Below are 21,981 nucleotides of genomic sequence, written 5' to 3'. Positions count from 1 at the left end.
ACCCTTCCTACCTGGCAAGGAACATCTCTGAGAACAGAGGTAAATTGCCATTACGCTTATCAGCCTTCAGCTGTAAGCTGAGCAAAGCAACTGAAGTTGCTTTCCTAGAAGCAGAAGTAACAAAGCACACAAAATAACACGAGCATGGACAAGCAGTTCAAGCAAATGAAGGGTGTTTGCTACTGGTTGGCCACGAGGAGGGGTGGATGTGATTGTGTTGGGTGAATGACAACTGGGGAACAGAGACAGAAACTGTTCCTACTCTGCTGCGTGGGATCTGATTGCAGTGCATGTGCCTGGATGCTCCAGGAGACGGACACAAAATGCTTTTCAAATTAGCACTCTGCAGACTGCCTCATCCCCATCTTCTGCTTTTTACTTGCAGACAGTAGAAAATCTTTGTGGTATTTTTCAGTTGAACTCCTCCACAACGAGCAAAATTGCCTGTTCTTTATATCTTTCTACAGTAGCTTGTTTATCAGCCGAGCTGCTTTGCTTACGCAGAAACTTTGTGCCAAGAGGGGAAGGTCAAGCCTGAGAAGGAAATGGCCTTACACGTGCTTTGGATCTACTGGTTGCTCGGTGCCTATCGCGATTCGGCATAAGTACCTTTGCCTGTGTATTTACTGTCAGCTCTAATCTTTGCATGGGTTTTCTTGGTTTGACAAATATGATTTAGTGGATTAATAACTTATTACTTCACCCTGTCAGCATGCCATAAATCAAAGGGAGAAGCATTTTGAGGTCTGGCTCAGCAGCGTGCTGCAGCTGGCAGGGCAGGAGCAGCCTGGCACTGGCACTGGGAGGCTCCTCTTCCCTCACGCGTGCAGGTGAGCTACCGCCTGCTTTCCCAGCGGCGCTTTGCTTTGTATTTTCACATATGTTTAACGTGCTGCGACTCCAGCCTTACATGTGGCGAGCTGTAAGAGCGGGCTGGCTCCGGCCGGGCAGCAGGCGCCGCTTATCGCGCAGGGCCGGCCCGGCCCGGCCCCCTCCCGCCCGGTCTCCCTCCCTGCCTCCCTCCCCGCCTCCCTCCCCGCAGGGCCCGGCTGGCTGCGCACCAGGCAGGCGAGTGCGGGGCTGGGGGGGTGGGCGAGAACGGTGGGGAGGGGGAGGTGGGGGTGCGGCGTGTCCCCCTCCCGTCCCCCCCTCCGGGCCATCGCGGCTGACAGCTGCCGGGCTGCTGGCCCCTTGGCTTCTGGGCGAGCCCGCACGGCTGCCGGGCGAGCGGCTCGTGAGGCCCGGGCCGCGTTGGCCGGGGCTCGGGGATTCACCCGCGGCTGGGAGGTGAGGACGCACCTCTGAGCCGCGGTGCCCCTCGTTAGCCGCTCTGGCTGCGGTTACCAGCCTTGTTTTGGACGTGTCTTTATCCATTAGAGGTTGGCTTTATTTAATCGCAGCCACTGATACGTGCAGAGCCGTAACCCAAGACAACTTTCACCCTCGGAGCTTGTTCGTTGTTTGGGGGGAGGTTGAGGCTGTAGCCGAAACTTCAGTGCGTGTGGGTGGGTTGTGCTGCTCTGCGTTGGGTTCTGCACAGAGCTGGGGAGCGCTTGTCCTGTTCTGCTGAGTCTGCCGTGTTGGGTGGAGATGGCAATTGCCTAAAATGCACAAAAATATTCGGTTAAAATGCATCAATTAATAAGCCCGTTTTTAGTAAGGTTTCTCTTTAAAGCAAATTAAAAACAAACAAACAAAAAAACCTGGCAATCGTTCCCTCCATGATGCTTGTGGAAATGTTATTTGTTTGATTTTTAAGAGCAGCTTAATGAAGATAGTTCTTGTGTTTTGCTTTCTTGGTCTTTTAAAGGTACATAGGTCACTGATTCTGTAGGGGTGCTTCCTATGTTTGTTAGTTTTTAACTGGGAAGTCAGGATTCTATTGATACTGCTTTAACCTGCTCGATGGCATGCAAGCACCAGGTAATATGGAGCTCTCAAATAGAGTACCCAAATTAGAGGACTGGTGTGTTGTTGATATACCTGTTAATTTGAGTTTAATATGAAGGATTTTGCTGTTTGTTTTTAAACACCTGTCTGCAAATGGCACTTCAGATTGTTTGTGTGCTCTAAAACAACTTAAAAGCAACATAATGCTGCGTTATCATCTGTTAGACTGCTTGTAGTTAGGGTACGTCTTTGTGTGTTTGTAAGTATGCTTACAAACATGCTTACTTCAAGATCTGTTTGGTCAGAGAGAATGATTATTCCTTACTTAGCACTACAAACATGAAGTTTTCTTCTGGACATGCTGTGTATTGTCAACCAGCAGGCCACAGTGCCTGTTCTGCTGGTCTAATAAAACCAAACCAAAACCCTGCTGCGTTCATGAGCTTGGGGAAACAGGATGTACTTCTACAAACTGTGTCACAAATGGAAGTTGCGTAAATTACTCGTCACAAAAATTCCCCTTTCTGACTCGAAGTGTTACACATCTAACACCAGCTAACTTTTACTTCTAGGGCAACAACTTCCTCTGCATGCTTGAGCAGGTTGTCCACGTCTTTAAAGAACAGCCTGCACGAGATAAACAATAAACAGCCTTCTAAAGTGAAACTAACTCACTCGAGAGTTGCTGGTTTTGTACAGGGAAGAGGATGAGAAGAATGTCTGTATCTTGGAAACTTTCTTTAAAACAAAGTGAATAAAATTGTTTTTGCAGAGGACACCTCCCATGTTTACTCTCTCCTTCCCAAACTAATTATACTCTGAGAGGTAATAATGGGACTTCTTAAAGAATTTAGGGTATACAGAGGTGAGGCTAATATAACACAGAAGGTGCAGAATGAATTGGTCAACAATGTCTAGTGTAGCAGAGAGTTCTTGGAGTTGTCCTTTGATTTTATTTATTTTTTAATATTTGAAATTTCTGTTCTAGATTTCAAACTCCTCTCTGTAAATGCCGTAAAGGAGTTTTACCCTTTAGAAGTGAAAAAGCTGCAGTTCTTGCCTGGTGATTCAAGGGATTAAACAAAGTCGGGCAGGTGAAAGTACACATGAAAATCTTGTCATAAGTTGATTTTCAGGTTATAATGCTTATTCATTCTTTATTGGCAATGCAGCAATAAGGAAATGAATTAAAACGAGTTTATACCTGTTTTATTGCTGAAAAGCTAAAAACTGATATTCAACATGTGCAGGCAATGTATTCAGAAGAGGGATAGTTCTTTTTTACTCTAGCACAGGGAGAGAAACATGTTTGGAGATTAACATTAACTGACATTTAGGTAAAACAGTTGCACTATCCCCTTGACTGCAGTTGTCAAGATTCCACCGCCTCCTGGTTCTGACTCTTCCTTGTCACGTGAAAAGGTGCAGCTCTAGCAAGTATAAGGATGGATTTCTGACCTTTGCTTCCAGCTGCTTTACTGATACAAATGCTAAGAGGTGATCATGGACAGAGTACACCTATTTTAGGCGTACTTAAAGATCCCAAATCTTGGAAGATGTAAACTCTTGTTTCATTGAACTTTGTTTTCCTGTCAAGCCTAAGGCTCCTTCTCCTGCAACAGCAAATTAGTACACATGCCCTTGCATGTAGCACTGGAAGACTTGGCATGCTTGCCATCATGGCTTGCATCCCTGAGAGGTGGGGAGAAGGGGAATGTCCACTGTGTGCATATGCTGGTCTACGTTGGCATTCAAATACAAGTGTAATGATTTACTTTCCAACAGTCGAATGGCACTTGGTATGTTTACACAACTTGCTTGTTCAGTATTTCAGTGATCTTCAACATTAAATCCTACAACTACACCACACTGCAATCTAGGAAATCCCTTTATTTCTTGTGGCACTCATCTCTTCAGGGTGTAGTGATATTACTGCTGGTGTAACAATAAATGTTAAAGCAAATGCATCAGCTATGCTATAGCATCAGATGCACTTTCCTGCCAAAATAAGCTGAAAAATTTATTACCCTTTGTTAGAATTAATTTGCTTGTAGGAAATTTTAATTTCCTGGCAGAGGCCATGATTAATTTTTATGTTTTTCCCAAATTGCTTGCAATCAGTCTGCAAACTTAGTATCTTGGCTGTAACAGAGGTTTAGTATTACAATTCTTGCCTTGGAGACTCATCTAGCCATATAAATAAATAGGAACTCTGCCTTCTGTCATTAACTGGTGCCTTTCCATATCTTGCAGCTTCCTGCTTACTGAAAGATGGCAGCAATTGGAGTAGCGCTCTCCTGTTCCTGTCTCCGTCCTGGCGTATGGCTGCTGAAACCAGGAGCACATACAATGAGCTCCCTTGGTTTACATACAGCTGCCAGGTGTGCTGCCAAGGATTATTATGAAGTACTTGTTCTGGGTGGAGGCTGTGGTGGAATCAGCATGAGTGCTCGGATGAAGAGGAAAGTGGGGGCAGAAAATGTAGCTGTTGTTGAACCAAGTAAGGTAAGACTTCTCACATTGAAAGCAATAAGCATTTTATATATGTGACCAGTTTGATCCGGTTCTTATCCTTCTTCAGCCCCACATATTTTGAACTGTGGAGAGGAAGCCAACTAACCTGCCTTCAGTAAGCTTCACATGAAATTTGTTGCTCCATCATAGAGACGTGTGCATCCGTTCAGCTTTGTCAGGCAAAACTCTTGGTTATTTATACAGCTCTTTGGTTGAGAATAGCACATTACTACCTATTTGAAGTGATGTACCTGCATCAATTAAACTGTTCTTAAATACTGGTCAATTAAACTGTTCTAAATAGTCATTTAAACATTTCTTTCAGACTCATTACTATCAGCCATTGTGGACCCTGGTTGGTGCTGGTGCAAAGCAGCTGGAAACGTCTGCACGTCCAACAGAAAGTGTAATGCCTAAAGGTGTTGAGTGGATTAAGTCTCGAGTTATGGCACTGGATCCAGATAAGAACTGCATCAGGCTAGAGAATGATGTCAAGGTAATAACATCACAAAAACGTTAGTCTCAGTCACTTATTCAGTGTTTGTCCGTCACTTGCAGATCTCCTTGGAACTACCTATGGAGCAAAACCTTCCCAAGCACTGAGGAGGCTAGGAAATTTGCTTAGTCTTATGAGAAGTACTTGATCCTAAAATCTGTTTCTAATAATTATTACAGGTAACTAGGTTAGAATAACCTCAACTTAAGACATCATCATCATGAGTCTTCTTCCTCTTTATGGAGAACTGAATACAAAAGGTGGAATAGTTTGCTCAAAACACTTGGTTTCCTGTATAGCAAAATAGTGTGTAGAACTCTTAATGCAGTTAGCATTTTAATGATAAATTATTATTACAGCTTAACATTTACTTTCATAATGCCTGGCTTTATGACTCTATTGCTGTCAGACATCTTAAATTTTCTTTGAGATAATGTTTTGTTTGTTGGTTTTGTTCTTCTCTAAAATATTTTTTTTTCCCTCTCTACAACAGGTATCTTACAAGTATCTGATAATTGCCCTTGGGATTAGTCTGCATTACGAAAAGGTACTTCTTTTATAGTTATCATGTTTTTACTAGTTTTAATGGCATTATATGCCTTCATGATTCACTAATGTAAATGTTTTTTTCAGTATACTTTTTTTTTTTTTTTTTTTTTTACCGCAGGATACTACAATGCTAGTATGAATCAAAGAGCCAGAAGGCAGCCTAATGTATTAAGTGTGTCCCTCCACATATTTCTATGTAAAAAGTCAAATTACCCATGGCGAGGTCTTTTAGGGTAGCTTTGTGGCACCTCTATGGCAACACCAGGTGATGGGACAGCAAGTTAAATGTGAACATCAAGTATAGTCTGTAATGAGACAATGAGATATGCAGACTGCAGTCTGAGGCATCTCTAATGTAAGCAGAAATGAGGAACACACAGCAGTTAGTAAAATGTGTCTTGAAGAATCAATTTGACCCCTCTCTACCACCTTTTTTAAAGGGTACACTTCAAAAGGAACCAGCTGTTACATCTGTGTGTGAATAGGCCTTTGGACCCTTCCCATCTATTAGTTTTCTTGTACATTTTCTGCAGTGGCACTCAAACTCATGGTATGGCACCAGAATAATCATAGCACTGCATAGGAAGAGGAAAACACAAAGGCAAGGTGTTGGAGTGATTTGACTCTCCTGGCTTTAACCTGCCCAACATATGACGTAGTAACTAATAATGTATTTGACTCTCTTTTTGAGTAGCTCCTAATGCATACACAAAGAAACAAGGGTTGCTAGGCTGCCCAGGGAAGTGGTGGAGTCACCATCCCTGGAGGTCTTTAAAAGACGTTTAGATGTAGAGCTTAGTGATATGGTTTAGTGGAGGACTGTTAGTGTTAGGTCAGAGGATGGACTCGATGATCTTGGAGGTCTCTTCCAATCTAGAAATTCTGTGATTCTTATTTTCAAAAATACCAACTAGTAGGTTTATATTAGCTTTCTTTTTTTCTTAAATATCTGTTTCTTAAGTCTCCATTTAATACTTGATGATGAAGACAAAATTCTTGCTGCCTGTAATTTAAACCTTTGTTTTCTTTTCCTTAGATCAAAGGCTTGCCTGAGGGTTTTCATCACCCTAAAATAGGTTCCAATTATTCAGTTCATACAGTAGAGAAAACATGGAAAGCTTTGCAAGATTTCAAGGAAGGAAATGCTATCTTCACTTTCCCAAACACTCCAGTGAAATGTGCAGGGGCTCCTCAGAAAATCATGTATTTATCAGAGGCCTACTTGAGGAAAGTAAGTATTTTCCTCTCTCTGATAATGTCTCTTACCAGATATGGAAGGCTTTTGCTAAGAGGTTTTTATCATCTGTAGAACAAATAAAAAAAAAAAAACACATGGGAGAAATAAGACTCAGGATTATTAAATGAAAGTGACCAAGTTGCCTTTTCTGTTATTAATGTTTACTAAATGGAGCTAACTGAATTGTGCGTAAGCATTTTGCATTTATTTATTACTGGAGAAACTTGCAGAATTCAGAATTCCTATGGAATGAACTGCTTAACCTGCTTCTGGTGAGCTACTGATACAACTGTTCTCAGCCTAACTCCAGGTGGTACACTAAAATCACGCTGGCTGATAGTGTCATTCTTGTTGCTTTAAGTAGCCAGTGCCTACTAAAGCAAGCTTAGTGGCTAAATAAAGCAAGCTTAGTGGAGCTTCAAGTAGAAGTGTCAGGCTCCATATATGTTTTAAAATTACATGATCAACCTACTGGGTATCTGAATGATGCATAGAACTGACGGTTTCAGAATGCTACTACAGATGTTTAACCTGCATACAGCATTGTTCAACAAATTGCAGCCATCTCTTTTCCCTAGCAATTTCTGTGGGGGACATCATCAGTATCTTACTCTGAAGGGGTAAAGAATCATAGGAATTAAGGTACAAGGATGTATCCTGTCTGGCTTCTAACATGCTGTGAAATACTGTATCTGAAAAGTTCTAATGTTACTACTACATTGATTATTGAACTGCACTGTTCTATTAACTTCTCAGGACTGTGGCATTGTTCTCTTGCTTCTGCTAGCTTATCTTTGCAAATACAAAAGGCTCACTTGATTTTTCTGTGCAGACAGGAAAACGACCCAAAGCAAACATACTGTTCAACACTTCACTCGGTGTCATATTTGGTGTTAAAAAGTATGCTGATGCGTTGACAGAAATAATAAAGGAGAGAAATATTACTGTTAACTATAAACGGAACCTTGTTGAAGTTCGAGCAGACAAGCAGGAAGCTGTGTTTGAAAACCTGGACAAACCTGGAGTGACTGAAGTTCATCAGGTGAGAAGCTTTCAGGCCTCTGGCTTGGTCCTTCTTCTTTGTATGTACTGTAATGTAACTGCCACAGTATAACAATGTAATCTGCTGCTCTATTGGTACTGCCATTTCCTCCTTGTAGTACCTTGTCCTTTAATTTCAGAAGATTCAAGTTTGAAACTAAGGTGGAAAGAAGCGGGGGCAGGGTGAATGACTTAATAAACCATGCCTGAAGTCCTGTATGCCTTGTTAGTATAATTTGGGAATGTCTCAGGCATATATATGGAGGAAAGAAAACTTCTGTTAGGCCAGTTTACATGTTCATGTTGATAATTTGGAAAGGATGCACTTCAAATTTGTGATCAAAGTTTCACTCTATATACCCGTGTTTAAAATAAAAAATAATTCTTCATACTGTTTTTAATTCCTTACATCAATACAAGTATGATTTGCTCTGATAAACTAGACATTTAGTGCCTTTTCTGTCTGTCTAGTATGAAATGCTTCATGTCACACCTCCAATGGGGCCACCTGATGTACTCATCAACAGCCCTGTCTCGGATGAAATCGGCTGGGTAGATGTAAATAAGGAAACTCTACAACATAAAAAGTATCCTAATGTTTTTGGCATTGGAGACTGCACCAACCTGCCAACATCAAAAACTGCTGCAGCTGTAGGTAAAGGCCTGTGCGTGTTTGTGTGTGCAGTGGGAAGTGTGGGAGTGACAATAAGCTTTTAAATCAGACGGTTGTTTTGTTTGTTACTCTTTAGGCCTGAACTTCAATTTTCTTCCATCTTTCTAAAAGACTTAAGTCTCCTGGGCCAACTGATGAGCTGAAGACTGTACCGATGCCATTAACCCCCCAGTTCTCATTTTAGATGCCTGACAGCTTGACTAATCCTATTTTCTGTGGTCACAGAATGACATAAAATGAACGTACTACTCTTGCATTGTCATTTTTCAGTACCCAGACTTTCTACTCTATCTTAGCAGCTCATGCATATGTGTCAGCTGGTAAGTCTACTGAGGAATCACGTGTTCGTTCTTGCAGTCACAGCGTCCAATATAAAAATGCTTTATATGGTCTTGTAACTTTAAAAGAAAGAAAATCAAATCCAAGGGTCTATAGAGTAAGGTGAAGAGTGGTATAGGCAACTCTTGCAGCAAACTTCAGTGTGCCGGAATCTTCAGTGTTTGGGAAGACTTGACAAGTATAATTCAGCATGGCAGAATGGGTATAGGCTAAAAACATATAGCTCAGGTTTTGTTAAGCCTTCGCAGTTGGAAACAATGAGGCCAAAATGTTACTGCAAGTACGATTTTTTTTTTCCTTTATGTGGGACTGTGAAATTTGCAGACTGATTTGACATATATGTTCAATTACAGCTCAGTTGTCTAATGCTACGAGCTACTACTGTTTGCTTAGCAGTGTGACAGTAATTGCTGTCTAAAGCAATTTGTCTAAAGTAGAACAACAGTAATTACTGTGTAAAGCAAAGCCTTAATACGCTTTTTTTTTCTTCTCTTCCTTATCTAGCTGCCCAGTCTGGAGTGCTTGATAAAACTATTTCCCTGGTAATGAAGAACCAGTTGCCAACTAAAAAGGTATCTACAGCTTTTGTCTTAGGGGGAAGTTGTCTTGAATGTTACACCCACCCTCATGCAGGAATTTCTGCTAAGACAGTCAGTTAAACTGCATGAACTGAAGACAGAAAGGGCTTCATGGCAGCAGCAGAGGTGCTAAACGGCTAATTACTGATGTCATAGTAGTAATTTCATAGCACAATTTATATTTGTGGTATTGTCTTTAAAAGCATGATCTATCTCCTTCCTTCTGATTTGGAAGAAGTTGAAAAGCTGATTGGGCTGAGTTCATTGACAATGCAGGTGGACTTAATTGGAGTAAGAGTGTTGGCTAGGATAATCCCTACTCCAAGAAAACCCTCACAAACCCTATTATATCTGTTCAACTTGTCTCACGTGTTCAGAACATGGTCTTCTAAGGAGTTAAGTGGAAGTTTTTGTACTCCAGAAGCTATTAAGCCTGTGTCTGTCTTTTTTTTTTTTCTTTCTCTGAGACAGCTCTCATTTTAGGCACAGCTCCTCAGTTAATATTCCTGGGGTACTGACCTGAGTATCAGTCCATACTGCAGTGAACCCCTGGAAATTATTAAGACTATATTTAAGAACCTGTTTATATTCTGTCCGTTAAAGCCAGCACCAGCTCTTGTCCTTATCTGCTGGTCATCTTTTCTGCTGGTTACAGTAATAGCCAGCAATTAATGACACAAAGCCCTTTAGGCAATTGTTTAGGTACATTCTAATGTAAGTAGTGTCATTATGTAAATATACAATCTGCAACTGAAAGAAAATAGCTTGGTTATGATGATTATCAACTCGTAATTGTCAGCCTTTTAAGCCTGCTAGAATTAACACTAAGTGCAGAAACCTCCTAGAACCTTACTTTGGTATATTAACGTTAATCATGTAACTTGCAATACTTAAGCATCTAGCCTTTACTCAGATGAACATAAATGGTGTATTCTTCCTTCCAGTATGATGGATATACTTCCTGCCCGCTAGTAACAGGCTATAACAAGGTCATTCTAGCGGAGTTTGACTACGATGCTCAGCCTTTGGAGACCTTCCCCATTGACCAGAGTAAGGAGAGGATAACCATGTACCATATGAAAGCTGATATGATGCCCTTTCTCTATTGGAATGCACTACTCAAGTAAGTATTTTAAGTCTGAGGAGGCATAGATGGTGTGATCATGCAGAACAAAGCCAGGTACAGGTACCAGTACCTGTTCTGGATAACAAGCTCTTTTAAGAACAGTAATTGTACAGTGAACTTCAACTTCGAGCATTCTTTGCTAGTAACAGGGGGCTTGTGCAAGAACAATACTGAATTTTACAAAAGGACAACCGTTGGCCCAGTTGAAACAACCTAGCTAAAGCAAAACTGATTCTCCAAGACAAACCCCTAGCATTCCTCTCTTAGTAAATGGAAGTATCATAAGGGAGTAAAACATCTCTCTCCCCCCACCCCCCTTACACATGCAGATATGACTTTGATGTGACGAAACAACTTTCTCCCTTTCTAGGGGATACTGGGGAGGACCAGCTCCTATCAGGAAACTAATGCATCTGGGCTTGAAGTAAAGTAACAGATAACAGCCAAAACTCTTGGAACAAAAGGAGTGGCCATACTGCACAAGTACTCATACTCCCTCTTGGACAACCACTTAATAGACTTTTTTAAAGGAAGCAGCTTTTATACCAAATTCACTTTCTATCTACTAGGGGTTAAGCCTTACTATACACTCAGTGCTCTTCTATGTAAACCAAAGCCTTAAGCTGATTCTGTATGTACACTGGAAGTTGAAGTTAAGTTTGAGGTTGCCTTAAACTACAGAATGCTACTGACATTTCTACAGCAATCATTGACTATAAATTTATATAATGGAACAGTTTTTCAGTGACTCTGCACACTAGTAAAACCAACTTGCTCTCTCATTTTTGAGGAGCCTCAGTCCAAATTTCTTCAGCAAAAACCATTGCAGATGGACTATAGAAATTAGTGCAGATTAATGAAAGGAAAATAAATCTTACTTTTCCAGATTTGTTTAGATACATCACTATAACCCCAACCTTTTTCCTCAGATCAGACTCAGCATAGTTGCACTATTCAGCTTCTCTCTTACCCTATCAATTACAGGAACTTGTTTCTCCAACTAATGAAAGCAGATGTGTTCATAAAAATCTCCTACACGCTAATTCCCCATATAAAGCTTTGTGTTTTACATATACCTGTGTCACATGTATTATGTACATTAGCAGTGTTGTGCCAACTAGCATTACCTTTGTTATGTCTTACTACTATAGTTTATGAACATAAATAGAATTCTCAATAGACAGCAGATTGTGAAAAGACAAATCAGCTGAGGACATGTACTAGGTTGAAGCACAAATTAAGACAACAGCTGAGGGGGAAATACTTTTTTTTTATTATGACCATGTCTAGCTTGGTTTCAGGGGAAATTGAACAAAAAGTCAAATCCAATAACTGAGTCTTCACAGAAGCTGGAACTTTAGTAGCAGTCAGGTAGACAGCTCAGAGCAAACAGGAATCATCTTCAATCCCAAGCAACTTATTTCTAAACAGGAATACAGACATGAATGTATTTGAAGTTATAGCTTCATGGTTTTAAACATAGCCATTTAAAGGGTTGCTTTTGAGTTCCAATTACAAGCATGAACACATACCTGCATGTTAAGTAATTCTTCAATCTTATTTTGGATCTGCCCATACACCTCATTGAACAGCTCCTCCCTTGATTTTGTTCCATTCAAGTGCACTTAATGTAAAATAAGAGAGCTATAATAGAATCATGCTTCTGTAAGCCTGACAGATCTTGATTTAATAGGGCATGCACCTGACTTCCTAGAAAAATATACTCCATGCAACAGTTTCAACTCTTCTCTTACACTTAACTAGCATGTATATCCTAAACTTGACAAACATTTCCCTCAAACAATCTTACAAAAGTACTTTTGTTATTGAAGGCTTACCCACGTCAACACCAAGATCTTCCATTATCTTCCTGTGCTTTACGTACATAGGCCAAACGTGGCCATCAAACAATCCAGGTGGATCTGGTACAGTATAATTCCTCGAACTGTAAATTAAGACATTATTATTCAAGAGTAGTCTAGTTACTGTTTAGGCAAATGACATATCATGCACTCATTTTTTCTACACCCTAGCCTGAATCTGTTGCATTCAGTGTAGTTTTTGAGCTTAAAAGTTAGTCTTTAGCATCTCTTTAACATCAGCTGAAAACAGATACAGCTGCAGAGATACTGAAAAAAAAAAGTTGGAGTTTGATGGGCTGGTCCAAAGGATGCAAGATATAGAAAGGATTCCAATAAAAGACTGATCTTACACTGAGCACTGGTCTCATGTACACAACAGTTTGTTAGAAACCTTTTGGGCTTGTCCAGTGGAAGAAGCTACAGTTTTTCAATACAGTAGCTGCATTAGTGTTAATCCTTTCATATCTAAAAAAACTTTAAAGAGAAAGAAAGTCTTGAGCTGCATAAGACAGGTAGGAAAGGTAGCAAAGGAACTTACACAGATAAACTTACCTTCTTCTCCTTTTACACTCTTCATATGGAATGGAAAGAAAGTACCGATGGTGGAAAATATCAATCAGTGGCCTGAAAGAGACACATCTGGTTGCAGCTAATCTGTTTCATTAGTAGCAAGAAACAGAAAGGTAACACTACATCCATGTTCTCTGGAGCTGTCTTCAGGCTAGTGACACCATTAGTCAATATCAGCTGCTAACTCTTGGTTTAGAACAACACTTTATTGTGTTAAGTCACATAATTCATATAAAAATCAAGATATATGAAATCATAACTTGATTACCTGTAGGTGTAAAGTAGGAAGCCTTCAACAATAAGGATGTGGATTGTTTTATCTCCTCCCTCCCTGTCTGGTGAGATTTGGGCATCCAGCGTGTTGTTGATCCCATGAGAACGTTCGAACTTGACTGGGTTTCTTACCCAAGCATTGATGGTATTCATCATAGCCTCCATATCTAATGCACTAATCACTAAGACAAAACACACAACTACCATTAACAAGCAATTAAACATCATCTAGCAACAAAGTCAGTACACAGAAAAATGCACGTAAAGGATTAAAGTACTTAAAGTTTTTGAGTTACACTTTGATAACACCATAACAAAGCCTTACCATCATACTGTTTAAACCCATCTTCAACTTCTATTTCATCTTGAGGCTGAAACAGCGATAAGAAAACACCTGCTTGGTCAGCACAGCTACCAGGGAGCTAGATCCCCATTTCAAAGCAAGAAAAACCAAAAACAGAAGAACTGAAGCTTGAAGCTAAAAACCAGAAATCTTAACCCTCCACCAGGCTTCCCTGCACGCAGATAACAAGCAGGAGCCCCAGATAACCGCTCTGCAGCCTCCCACCGACACGGCCGCTCGCCTGCGCCTCCCCCGCCGCCCCCCGCGCCCCGCCTCACCTTGAAGAAGTCGTCCTGGTGCACCACGCTGCAGTTGGGCAGGGCCTGCATCAGCTTGCGGGTGAGCGTGGTCTTGCCGCCGTTGGTGACCCTGAGGGAGCGCGATGGGGGCAGCTCAGCCCCGGGCCGCCCCCACCCCGCCCCGCCCCGACCGCCACACGGCGCCGCCCGCCCCAGCCCCAGCGCCGCTCACCCGCCGATGCCGATGACGATGCTCATGGCGCGGCCGGGAGCCGCCCGTCCCGGCTACCGAAGCCTGAAGGGGTCGGGGCTGGGGAAGCCGGCGCCGCCGGGAGCGGCCACCTCGGTGCCCGAGCCGGGGCCCGGGGGAGGAGGAGGAGGAGGAGGAGGAGGAGGAGGAGGAGAGCGCCGGGCGCCCGCCGTCAGCTGCGGGGCCGCGCCATGGCGGCAGCGGGGAGCAGCAGGGCCGGTGCGCGCCGCGCCGCAGCGCTCCGCAAAGGGCCGCGAGCCCCCGCTGCACGCGGCTCCCCTCCTCCGCCCGCGCGCCCATTGGGCGGCCTCCGCCCCGCCGCGGCCAATGGGGAGCGGCGCGGCGCGGGGAGGCTCGCGCCCATTGGGCGAGGAGCGCTCGACTCGCGCCCGATAGGGCCGCGGCTCGGCCTCTCGGCGGCGTTCATTGGAGGGGAGGTGGCCGCGCCTGGGGCTGCACCAACGCGCCCTAACAGCGGGGGGGGAGGAAACCCGGGGGGTGCGGCCCAGGGGCCCCCCTCAGGCGCTGCGGTGGTTCGGCCCGCGGGACGCCCTGCCCCTGGCTGTGCTGAGGGGCCCGCAGGGAGCTGAGGCGGGGCCGCCCCGCGGGGTCTGCGCCCGGGCTTCGGCGGCCCGGGGCCCTGCCAAGGGCGGGGCGCTGCTGGGCCGGGGCTGCCGGGTCGGTCATCGGGCCTGGCATCGAGCGAGCTGGCTTGGAGGCACCTCAGGTTTCACGCCATGCTCAAAGCTAGTTAAACCAAGTTTTATCCACAAGTTCCACTTCCCATTTTATTTTATTTTATTTTATTTTATTTTATTTTATTTTATTTTATTTTATTTTATATTTTATATTTTATTTTATTTTATTTTATATTTTATTTTATATTTTATTTTATATTTTATATTTTATTTTATTTTATTTTTAATTTTAATTTTATTTTAATTTTATTATCCCAGACCATGCCAGTCAGCTCTGTACCCACACAGACATTTCAGGATTTTAGCACAATATAAGTAAAACGAGCAAAGTCAGGATAATGTCAGGATAATGCACAAATTCCAGGCGCAGAACAATGAGACCTTGAAGGGCAGCCAGCCTGAAGCACTGCTCTCCTGTCAACCCGGTGCTGACAGAGCCGGAGGAATGCAAAGGACAATCGGGCTCAGAAGGTGCCAGGATTGAGCAGCTCGGTGTGGGCAGGGCAAGGGAGAGAGGGAGTGAGGAGAATCTCATCGAACAGAGATAGAGCGCTGACGGCATTAAACCAGGATGCTAGTTCGTGTCCTTGCCAGCCATGGTGCATTGTGCAAATTAACTAAAGCGAGAAGCCCTGGGCCCCTCACCAAGGTCAGGCTCCTATTAGGAGCGTGAGCCTAGCTTAAGGAAGTGGCAGAAACTGGTCCTGCAGATGGACAAGGGCCAAGGAGCAACTGAGTCTGCGCAAAGACAAGAGGTCAACTAGCAGTGACGAGGAAGAGTCATCAATCTTCATCCCCACGACCCCCACCACATACACTGTGCAAGCGCAGATGGGAGGAGTTTATGGAAATGAATCCCTGGAACCAATTTTAATATGAAGCGGGGATAGGTTGTGAATATGTATAGGCACATTGTGAAACTTCATGCATATGTAACTCTTTGCTGCATGTAATCATGGCAAACTGCTGCATCAGGTGCACACGACTTTGGTGGGACTACCCCCGTGCTGCCCAGCGCTGAATAAACAGCCCTACTGTACAAGGGGATTGATTGTGGAGTCCGCTTCCCGCGAGTCACAGGGGAAACCAGCCTGCAGCTGCGGTGAGGTAGCAGCTGCTGACTTTGCACTCATTGCCTTTCACCAGCAGCTTGAGTCAAGGATTCGCCATGACCAGACATTGAGTCTGTAGGGCAATTGTGGAGAATAGATGCATTTAGTCTGTTATTAAGATTATGGTGCTCGTCAATGGAAAGGGGAGATCCTTTTATTTTCATTCAGGAGAACGTTCTACACTTCATATAGAATTAGTATATAGTATTAGTAATATAGTATAAGTAAAACACAGAAATATTTTCAATACTTTTTAATGCATAGCAATGGTGGGACTGTTACATTCAGTGAAATATATCAAAATATATCTTAACGTTCATAAAGCTCTGGGGCACTTTAACTCCACAGACTGCAGCATGGCTGTGTATCCTGCCCATCACATTCAACATCTGTGTCTGTGTGTGCTAGCCATTTCCCTGGCCCTTTGTCCCTCTCTTCTTGATGCTGTTGCTGCTATGGGGAAAAACAGAGAAAAAGAACAACAGGATATTGTCTGGTTCTGGTCTGTGTGCCAACAGTTACAAAACGTTGTTTTCTTCTCAGTTTTGGGATTCTTGTTGGCGTTTATTAGTCTTGGGCGAGCCTGAGCACATTAAGATGTTTTTTAAATTCTTCCAGTTACTGTGGAAACCTTGAGTCTCCAGGAGGAAGGCGGTGTCCCGTGCCCTTGTGCGGACATTCGTGTTCTGGAGGATGACACCCTGACTCATGCAGAGGAAAAGAAGAGCCCTGTTGCAGAGCACAACAGGAAGACATTTAGCACTACTCTTTGCCAGGATGACACCTGCAGGGCTGCTGCAGGAGTGGAAGTGAGCCACGGACTGGATGAGTAGCGCTGAGAAAACTGCATTGCTGTACAAATCTCTTGCCAAACCAGAGCGCCATTTTGGCTTCCATTCTCCTTTTCTGACACCTGTAGGTAAGCATAAAGTGCACTGCCAGATGGACTTCTGCAGCAAGTTACCAAGCAAAGGAATCATCCCGGGGTGCAGATTCACACCAAAGTGGTCTAGCTTAGCTGTCAGGATTATAATCAAGGAATATCAACTGCAAATGTGTGTTGGGGTTGCCAAGGCAGGAGCTGGCTGCTTGCCAGTGCTTGAATGAGGAGGTGGCACCCAGCAGGACGCCTGAAGCCACGGGTGACATGCAGGTATGTGCTGCTGAGGCTGAAGGCTGCAGGGTACAGCAGGAGGAGAGCAGGCGTACGGCCACTATTTTGGGATGGGGACGTTCCCATGTCTAATTTGACTCTGGTAAACTCATTTCACCCCCAGTAAGTCTGCTTTCAAAATAGGTTATTAGGGTACAGTTACACACTTTGTGATTTTTAAGAAAATCTTAGCTTTGATAATCATCTTAACGTGCAATAAACCCAAATAGTCTGCAACTTCTGTGAAGTGTGGGCAAAAGCTTTGGTTTCTGCATGTTCTCGCGGTTGTGGGGACCACTATCCCTTCTTTGCTGCACCCATAAAAGGCATTAGGGGTGATAAAGGCCTTTGTGAGAGGATGAAGTAGGGTGAAAAATGATAATTTTGGCAGATAGTGAGTGTATTAAAACCACACAGGATAAAATGGAAGTTTTCATTTCTGCAATAGTGTATCATATCACCTAAAGCTAGGACACAGATGTCACAAACACTTTGAAAGATAAATGGCAGAAATTTAAAAAATCTGCTTGAAGTGTGAGAAGTGATAAAGTGAAATAAAACTACAACGGTGAAAGAAATTGATGTGCTAATTATGTAATTGTGGGGCTACATAAGAAATGCCTGTGATAGGGGGAGTTTATGGGAATGTCTGGGCTCTGTCTGAGGACCTGGTTCTATTGCCAGTATAAAAAGCCCTTTTTTTCTGGTTTAATGGCTTTTTGGAGTTAAAGAAGTTCAAAGTAAAAAGAGCTCTATGTGTCTGTGAAGAGCAGCTATGTAAGACATAAGAATACTTTGTTTTGCCAATATTTGTGAAGCTTAAGCATTCAGTCCCTTGTGCTTCTAAACTGTTCTTTCCGGAAATACTAAATAGTTGAGAAGCTTTGGCCAGCTCTAGTTACAACAGGGTCATTGGCTGTTAAACAAGACTTAGTTTAGTTCTTGTATTGCTTTAATTACACTTCTTTACAGAAACTAGAATATATTCTACTTTCCGTCTGGGAATAAATATGCATGCTTCTTCATGCTGTTTTCTGATGTGAACATACTGATTTTTAAATTGATACTGCTGCTCTATGTAAGTATGTCTAAAACAGTTCTCTTACAGACTTGTTTCAGTCTTGTTGAAATGTCTGGTGCTCAATAACTGTTACCAAATTTTAGTATATTACTAACTATTACCAATATTTTAGTATAAATTAAACAATTTATTTCTAGGTATACTCATCAGATGCTTTCTATGATCTTTTTCTGTGAATCTGCTCAAGCAATTCTTTCCTAAATTCACTTTAGGAACTACATCTTGGTCCTTGTACTGCTTTAACTCCCAGAGAAATAATTAAGTAACAAGATTGTATAACCTACTGAAAACATAATGACTGAATTCCTGGTTTGTTTTTACTGGTGCAATGGTGAACAACAACAGCTGGTAGGTAGATGCACAACTTCTATCTTTTATCACATTTGTAATTTTATCTCTTGGTTATAATATAAAACACTTTCACTATCATGTTGTTTTGATTAAATTAGACTAGATAATGGAAAAGCTAAGAATGGACGTGTTATGCTGTGTTTAAGCTCTATATGTTTTTTCCCAAAACTTTGCCTGTATGATTGTTTGCAGTTCTCAGACCCTATATGTAGGGGGACTGACTTTTTCAAAATTCAGGAAAGCTTTTGCTAAAAATCAAGTAGCAGTAAGAAAGGTGAGTTTGACCCTCTCATAGTGTGACCAGTGTGAAGCTTCAGCCTGGTTGCCCCAAGGAGTCACTGGGGGGCAGAACTGACTGTATTTTTAATTTGTTTGCCACTCCTTGTTTCTGTCTGAAAGCTGCCTCATATTTTCTGAGTAGAAACACATCTTCCTTCTTATAGAAGAGGTGTCGGAGACTGGACCAGAACCTGATAAGGGAGCCAATGAACTTTGCCCACAATGCTCATTTTGGGACAAGAGAGATGAGTAGTGACTCTTCATCAGTAAGTGTGCACTCTCGAATAAGCAGGAATCTCAGCTCAGTAGCCTGTAGAGCCACTAAATACTGAAATACTAGATAATATCATAAAATAAAAAAACATCTGTCTTCATGTTCACCCTACCTCCCCCCATCCCGAATTGCTTCAGAACAGAATTGCCCCTTGGTCTGTAAGCATAAAATACTGTAGAAGATATGTTCTACAAAACAGTCCATCCAGTCCCCAGTGTCTTTACATGTGAAGAGAACCTTTGGGATAATGATTCTGTGGGTGGAAGCACTTGATACTAGGTCCAGATTTCACATCACCCAAAATCAAGGTTGTCCCAAGGTAAGAGATGTAAGAATAGTTGGATTTTGGACAGAAATATCCAGTTTGAACACTGACTTAACACAGAACTTCCAGGTTGTTTTTTTTTTTTTTTTTTTTTTTTTTTAGTTGCTATTTCTCCTCATTGCTATTGGAACCTAGCACTGTCTGCTTCTTCAAATTTATGCTTTTGGAAATTGCTCTGACAACCAGACTTTGTAAGAAGAATGTTCTAATTCTAACTCACTCTACCCCTTCTTTGTCTAGACTGCATCAATTCAGGACCACATGAAGTCTAAAGGTGGTTATACAAATGGCACTTCTGCAACTGCTGAGCTATAGGAAATTGAAAGAATTTTGACATTTGCCCTGTCTTAAGAAGATCTCCTGGGCTGTGCTTTCATCTTCTCTAAAGCCTCTTTATCATGAAGTAGAGAGTACTTGAATTATAATAGGTCAGTGTGAGCATTTGCGTTCTTTGCACAATAGCATTCTGAAGGAGTTACTGGAAATTATCCTTAAAATGGTCTGTTGCGGTAGTGTTGTAGTAGCAACAGTAATTTGTCACTGGATGACTTCCTGGCTGTTCCAAAAACCTCAAAGTTGTCTTGTAGGATGGGATTGGAAGCTGACATGAATTGTCTGGGGTTTTGGTCTCTCTCTTCCCCTCAGGAAGCAAGACTGATTTTTTTTATTATTATTTTTTTTAATTGGAAGGTAACATATTTGCACTTTGTATGTGGGCTAAAATGAATTTCTAAGTAGGATCGTGTAGCCTATAACACGTTACCTAATTTTTGGATGGCTTACAATTAAGGTGTTAATTTACTGAGCTATACTTCAGTATTTTTCTCTATGACTTTCAATAGCGAACCAACTCTAATGTGATGTAACTAGCTGAGTCTGCAAAACCCAGTGAAACTTCTGCCTTGCTGTGATAACACTTTTGTAGCTAAAAAGGCAGGTTTTACAGACCTGCCCACTCCCAAATGAGGCTTAGAAAAACAAGCATTTCTCTGTTACTAGCCTGCCTCTCCTCTTTATGTGCACTAGTATAACTGACAGGTATTAATACAGCAAAACTAATCATATTAGGTATCAGTTAATTTGAAGTGCTACAACATGCTCAAAACTTTATGCTAATTTTGCATGAATTCTATGGAACTTCAAGCTAACTACATTTAAGATCTCTCTGTATTACCTATCTGTAATGATAACTGCACAGAACTGGAAGGGGTATCTCTTGCTTCTGTCTCCTTAATTTCAAAACCATTTTCTTAGATGAACTGAAGTCTTTCTTATATATGATTTTAAATTATATGGGTTAAATTAACTATGATAGAGCTGGGAGAATATTAAATGGAAACTGTCTCTTAGAGTTTCAGCACTTCAAAAATATGAATATTTAGCCATACCCAAACTACAGTTTCTTTCTTATACCATTAGTAAGAACTGACAAAACTGCTGAAATAGAGATTTTCTTTTTATCACATCACTGACAACTGTTCTCTGACTTAAAATTATGAATGACCTGCCAGTGCAGAAACTTTAAGTTTGCTGTCGTGGGATTAACTAAATACACTTGTTTAAATTACTGCCAAATCAGCACCAGTACAGCCCAAGTCAGTGCAACTCTCCCTTTCTTGCTCTAGGCATAAGATCATCCTTATTTTTAATGAAAAAAAAAAAAAAAAAAAGGAACAAAAAGTTTTGCCAGATAGATTTTTGGAAGACAGATTTTTTTTTTAACTTCTATGATTATGTTTGTGGCTTCTGATACTTTTCAAATTGGCTTTGCTTAAGTCTTAGTCTGCCTATTCTGAGTATATTAGGTAACTTAAAACATGAAAAGTAGGTTTCTATATTATAAAAAGAAACATTTTACCCATGCTTCCTTCCCATATTTCATCTTTAAGGGCCAAAGAGGAAGAGAATGCTACTTTCTGTAATAGTCAACAGCTGATCATCGCATTCAGCAACCACATAAAAGAGTAAAAGAAAAATCTAATGTCCCACATCTTTCATAGGACAGCAGTGATAAAGAAAATGGGTTATATTTTTCTTAACACTACAAGAAAAGCTAGAGAGTTAGTATTTCCTGAAGACTCATTCAGTATATTTAAGAATAGAGTGCTGTATACATGACTACAAATAAGTTGGGGATCAGGATAGTTATTCTTCCTATAAATAAATCAACAGAGATAATTCTGTTTTTCAGCTTATTTGTAGAAAAATCCTACTCCTTATTCTGTAAATCAAACAGCATTACCTAGTGTAAATATACAGTATACAGAATATACAGTATTATCTAGGACTACATTAAAATTAACCAAGTAGTCATGTTATTAAAAAAAAAAAAGTTTTGCTATTGCATTATGTGCCCCGTTCTTTTTTTATATAATGTAAACAAGCATAAAAGCATGTCTCAGGTATTTTCTTTGTATAATTAGAACCCTTATTTAGCTCCGGTCTGTCATATAACCTAGATAGGTTTATACTGAGTTACAATAAATCTGTTGAATGAGGTACTTGAACTCTTTTCATGTTGTCCAAACCTTGGTATTTTTCTCTGCACTGAAGATACGTTGGTCAGGTGGATGGATCAGCATGGTTTGAAACTTTATTGTGCAAAATCACATTTCTCCACTAGAGAGCACAATTTTCTATCAAGTCTGACAACTGCTCTATGCAGGTTGTTACTTCAGTGTGGGGTGGTTTTTTGTTGTCGGGGCTTCTTGTTTATTTTATTCCAGTC

General features: G+C 41.6%; 3 protein-coding genes and 1 long non-coding RNA gene across 10 annotated transcripts; 2 read left to right on the top strand and 2 right to left on the bottom strand.

Annotated features, from left to right (window-relative positions):
• The first annotated feature begins 417 nt into the window (after positions 1-417).
• Positions 418-11,516, top strand: SQOR (sulfide quinone oxidoreductase). Of its 3 annotated transcripts, none has more exons than XM_068696149.1 (10): positions 418-830; positions 4,144-4,395; positions 4,730-4,900; positions 5,394-5,447; positions 6,486-6,680; positions 7,519-7,728; positions 8,199-8,382; positions 9,244-9,311; positions 10,262-10,440; positions 10,814-11,516. In XM_068696149.1, exons 2-10 carry the CDS (start codon positions 4,162-4,164, stop codon positions 10,869-10,871), a joined length of 1,353 nt encoding a protein of 450 aa, XP_068552250.1. In that variant the 5' UTR covers positions 418-830; positions 4,144-4,161; the 3' UTR covers positions 10,872-11,516. The 3 variants fall into 3 exon arrangements, with proteins under 3 accessions (XP_068552250.1, XP_068552249.1, XP_068552251.1); XM_068696148.1 differs by lacking the exon at positions 418-830 and adding an exon at positions 933-1,068; XM_068696150.1 differs by lacking the exon at positions 418-830 and adding an exon at positions 1,788-1,923.
• LOC137863189 (uncharacterized) lies at positions 1,366-1,806 on the bottom strand. The gene is made up of 2 exons (XR_011100728.1): positions 1,704-1,806; positions 1,366-1,601 (listed from the first exon to the last, which is right to left on the bottom strand). It is a non-coding gene; the product is annotated as an uncharacterized lncRNA (long non-coding RNA).
• Positions 11,517-11,693: 177 nt separating the features above from the next.
• LOC137863185 (nicotinamide riboside kinase 2-like) lies at positions 11,694-14,295 on the bottom strand. 4 transcript variants are annotated; one of them, XM_068696156.1, is made up of 8 exons: positions 13,963-14,134; positions 13,770-13,860; positions 13,474-13,570; positions 13,144-13,330; positions 12,858-12,929; positions 12,282-12,388; positions 11,970-12,067; positions 11,694-11,866 (listed from the first exon to the last, which is right to left on the bottom strand). In XM_068696156.1, exons 1-8 carry the CDS (start codon positions 13,986-13,988, stop codon positions 11,861-11,863), a joined length of 684 nt encoding a protein of 227 aa, XP_068552257.1. In that variant the 5' UTR covers positions 13,989-14,134; the 3' UTR covers positions 11,694-11,860. The 4 variants fall into 4 exon arrangements, with proteins under 4 accessions (XP_068552257.1, XP_068552258.1, XP_068552254.1 ...); XM_068696157.1 differs by having other exon boundaries at positions 13,474-13,519; XM_068696153.1 differs by lacking the exon at positions 13,474-13,570 and having other exon boundaries at positions 13,963-14,295.
• Positions 14,296-16,311: 2,016 nt separating this feature from the next.
• Positions 16,312-21,673, top strand: LOC137863086 (CDC42 small effector protein 2-B-like). 2 transcript variants are annotated; one of them, XM_068695947.1, is made up of 4 exons: positions 16,312-16,709; positions 18,237-18,372; positions 18,819-18,920; positions 19,494-21,673. In XM_068695947.1, the coding sequence occupies exons 2-4, from the start codon at positions 18,319-18,321 to the stop codon at positions 19,566-19,568; spliced, it is 231 nt and encodes a 76-aa protein (XP_068552048.1). In that variant the 5' UTR covers positions 16,312-16,709; positions 18,237-18,318; the 3' UTR covers positions 19,569-21,673. The 2 variants fall into 2 exon arrangements, with proteins under 2 accessions (XP_068552048.1, XP_068552050.1); XM_068695949.1 differs by having other exon boundaries at positions 16,312-18,021.
• Positions 21,674-21,981: the final 308 nt, after the last annotated feature.

The sequence above is a fragment of the Anas acuta genome, chromosome 12, assembly GCF_963932015.1.
Source record: "Anas acuta chromosome 12, bAnaAcu1.1, whole genome shotgun sequence".
NCBI classification, from domain to species: Eukaryota; Metazoa; Chordata; class Aves; order Anseriformes; family Anatidae; genus Anas; species Anas acuta.
Note: the sequence above shows the minus strand (reverse complement) of the source record. Positions and strands in the feature narration are given on the sequence as shown.

What these genes read in the sequence shown, in the direction of transcription:
- SQOR (XM_068696149.1), top strand. Translation starts at nt 4,162, where the DNA reads ATGGCAGCAATTGGAGTAGCGCTCTCCTGTTCCTGTCTCCGTCCTGGC. An exon ending in CAGAGGCCTACTTGAGGAAA is followed by an intron (nt 6,681 to 7,518) that starts GTAAGTATTTTC and finishes TTTTCTGTGCAG; the next exon opens with ACAGGAAAACGACCCAAAGC. An exon ending in AAAAACTGCTGCAGCTGTAG is followed by an intron (nt 8,383 to 9,243) that starts GTAAAGGCCTGT and finishes TTCCTTATCTAG; the next exon opens with CTGCCCAGTCTGGAGTGCTT.
- LOC137863086 (XM_068695947.1), top strand. Translation starts at nt 18,319, where the DNA reads ATGACTGAATTCCTGGTTTGTTTTTACTGGTGCAATGGTGAACAACAA. An exon ending in ATGGTGAACAACAACAGCTG is followed by an intron (nt 18,373 to 18,818) that starts GTAGGTAGATGC and finishes TCCTTCTTATAG; the next exon opens with AAGAGGTGTCGGAGACTGGA. An exon ending in TGAGTAGTGACTCTTCATCA is followed by an intron (nt 18,921 to 19,493) that starts GTAAGTGTGCAC and finishes TTCTTTGTCTAG; the next exon opens with ACTGCATCAATTCAGGACCA.
- LOC137863185 (XM_068696153.1), bottom strand. Translation starts at nt 14,280, where the DNA reads ATGGGCGCGCGGGCGGAGGAGGGGAGCCGCGTGCAGCGGGGGCTCGCG. An exon ending in ATCGTCATCGGCATCGGCGG is followed by an intron (nt 13,861 to 13,962) that starts GTGAGCGGCGCT and finishes GCGCTCCCTCAG; the next exon opens with GGTCACCAACGGCGGCAAGA. An exon ending in AGATCTTGGTGTTGACGTGG is followed by an intron (nt 12,068 to 12,281) that starts GTAAGCCTTCAA and finishes TTTTACATTAAG; the next exon opens with TGCACTTGAATGGAACAAAA.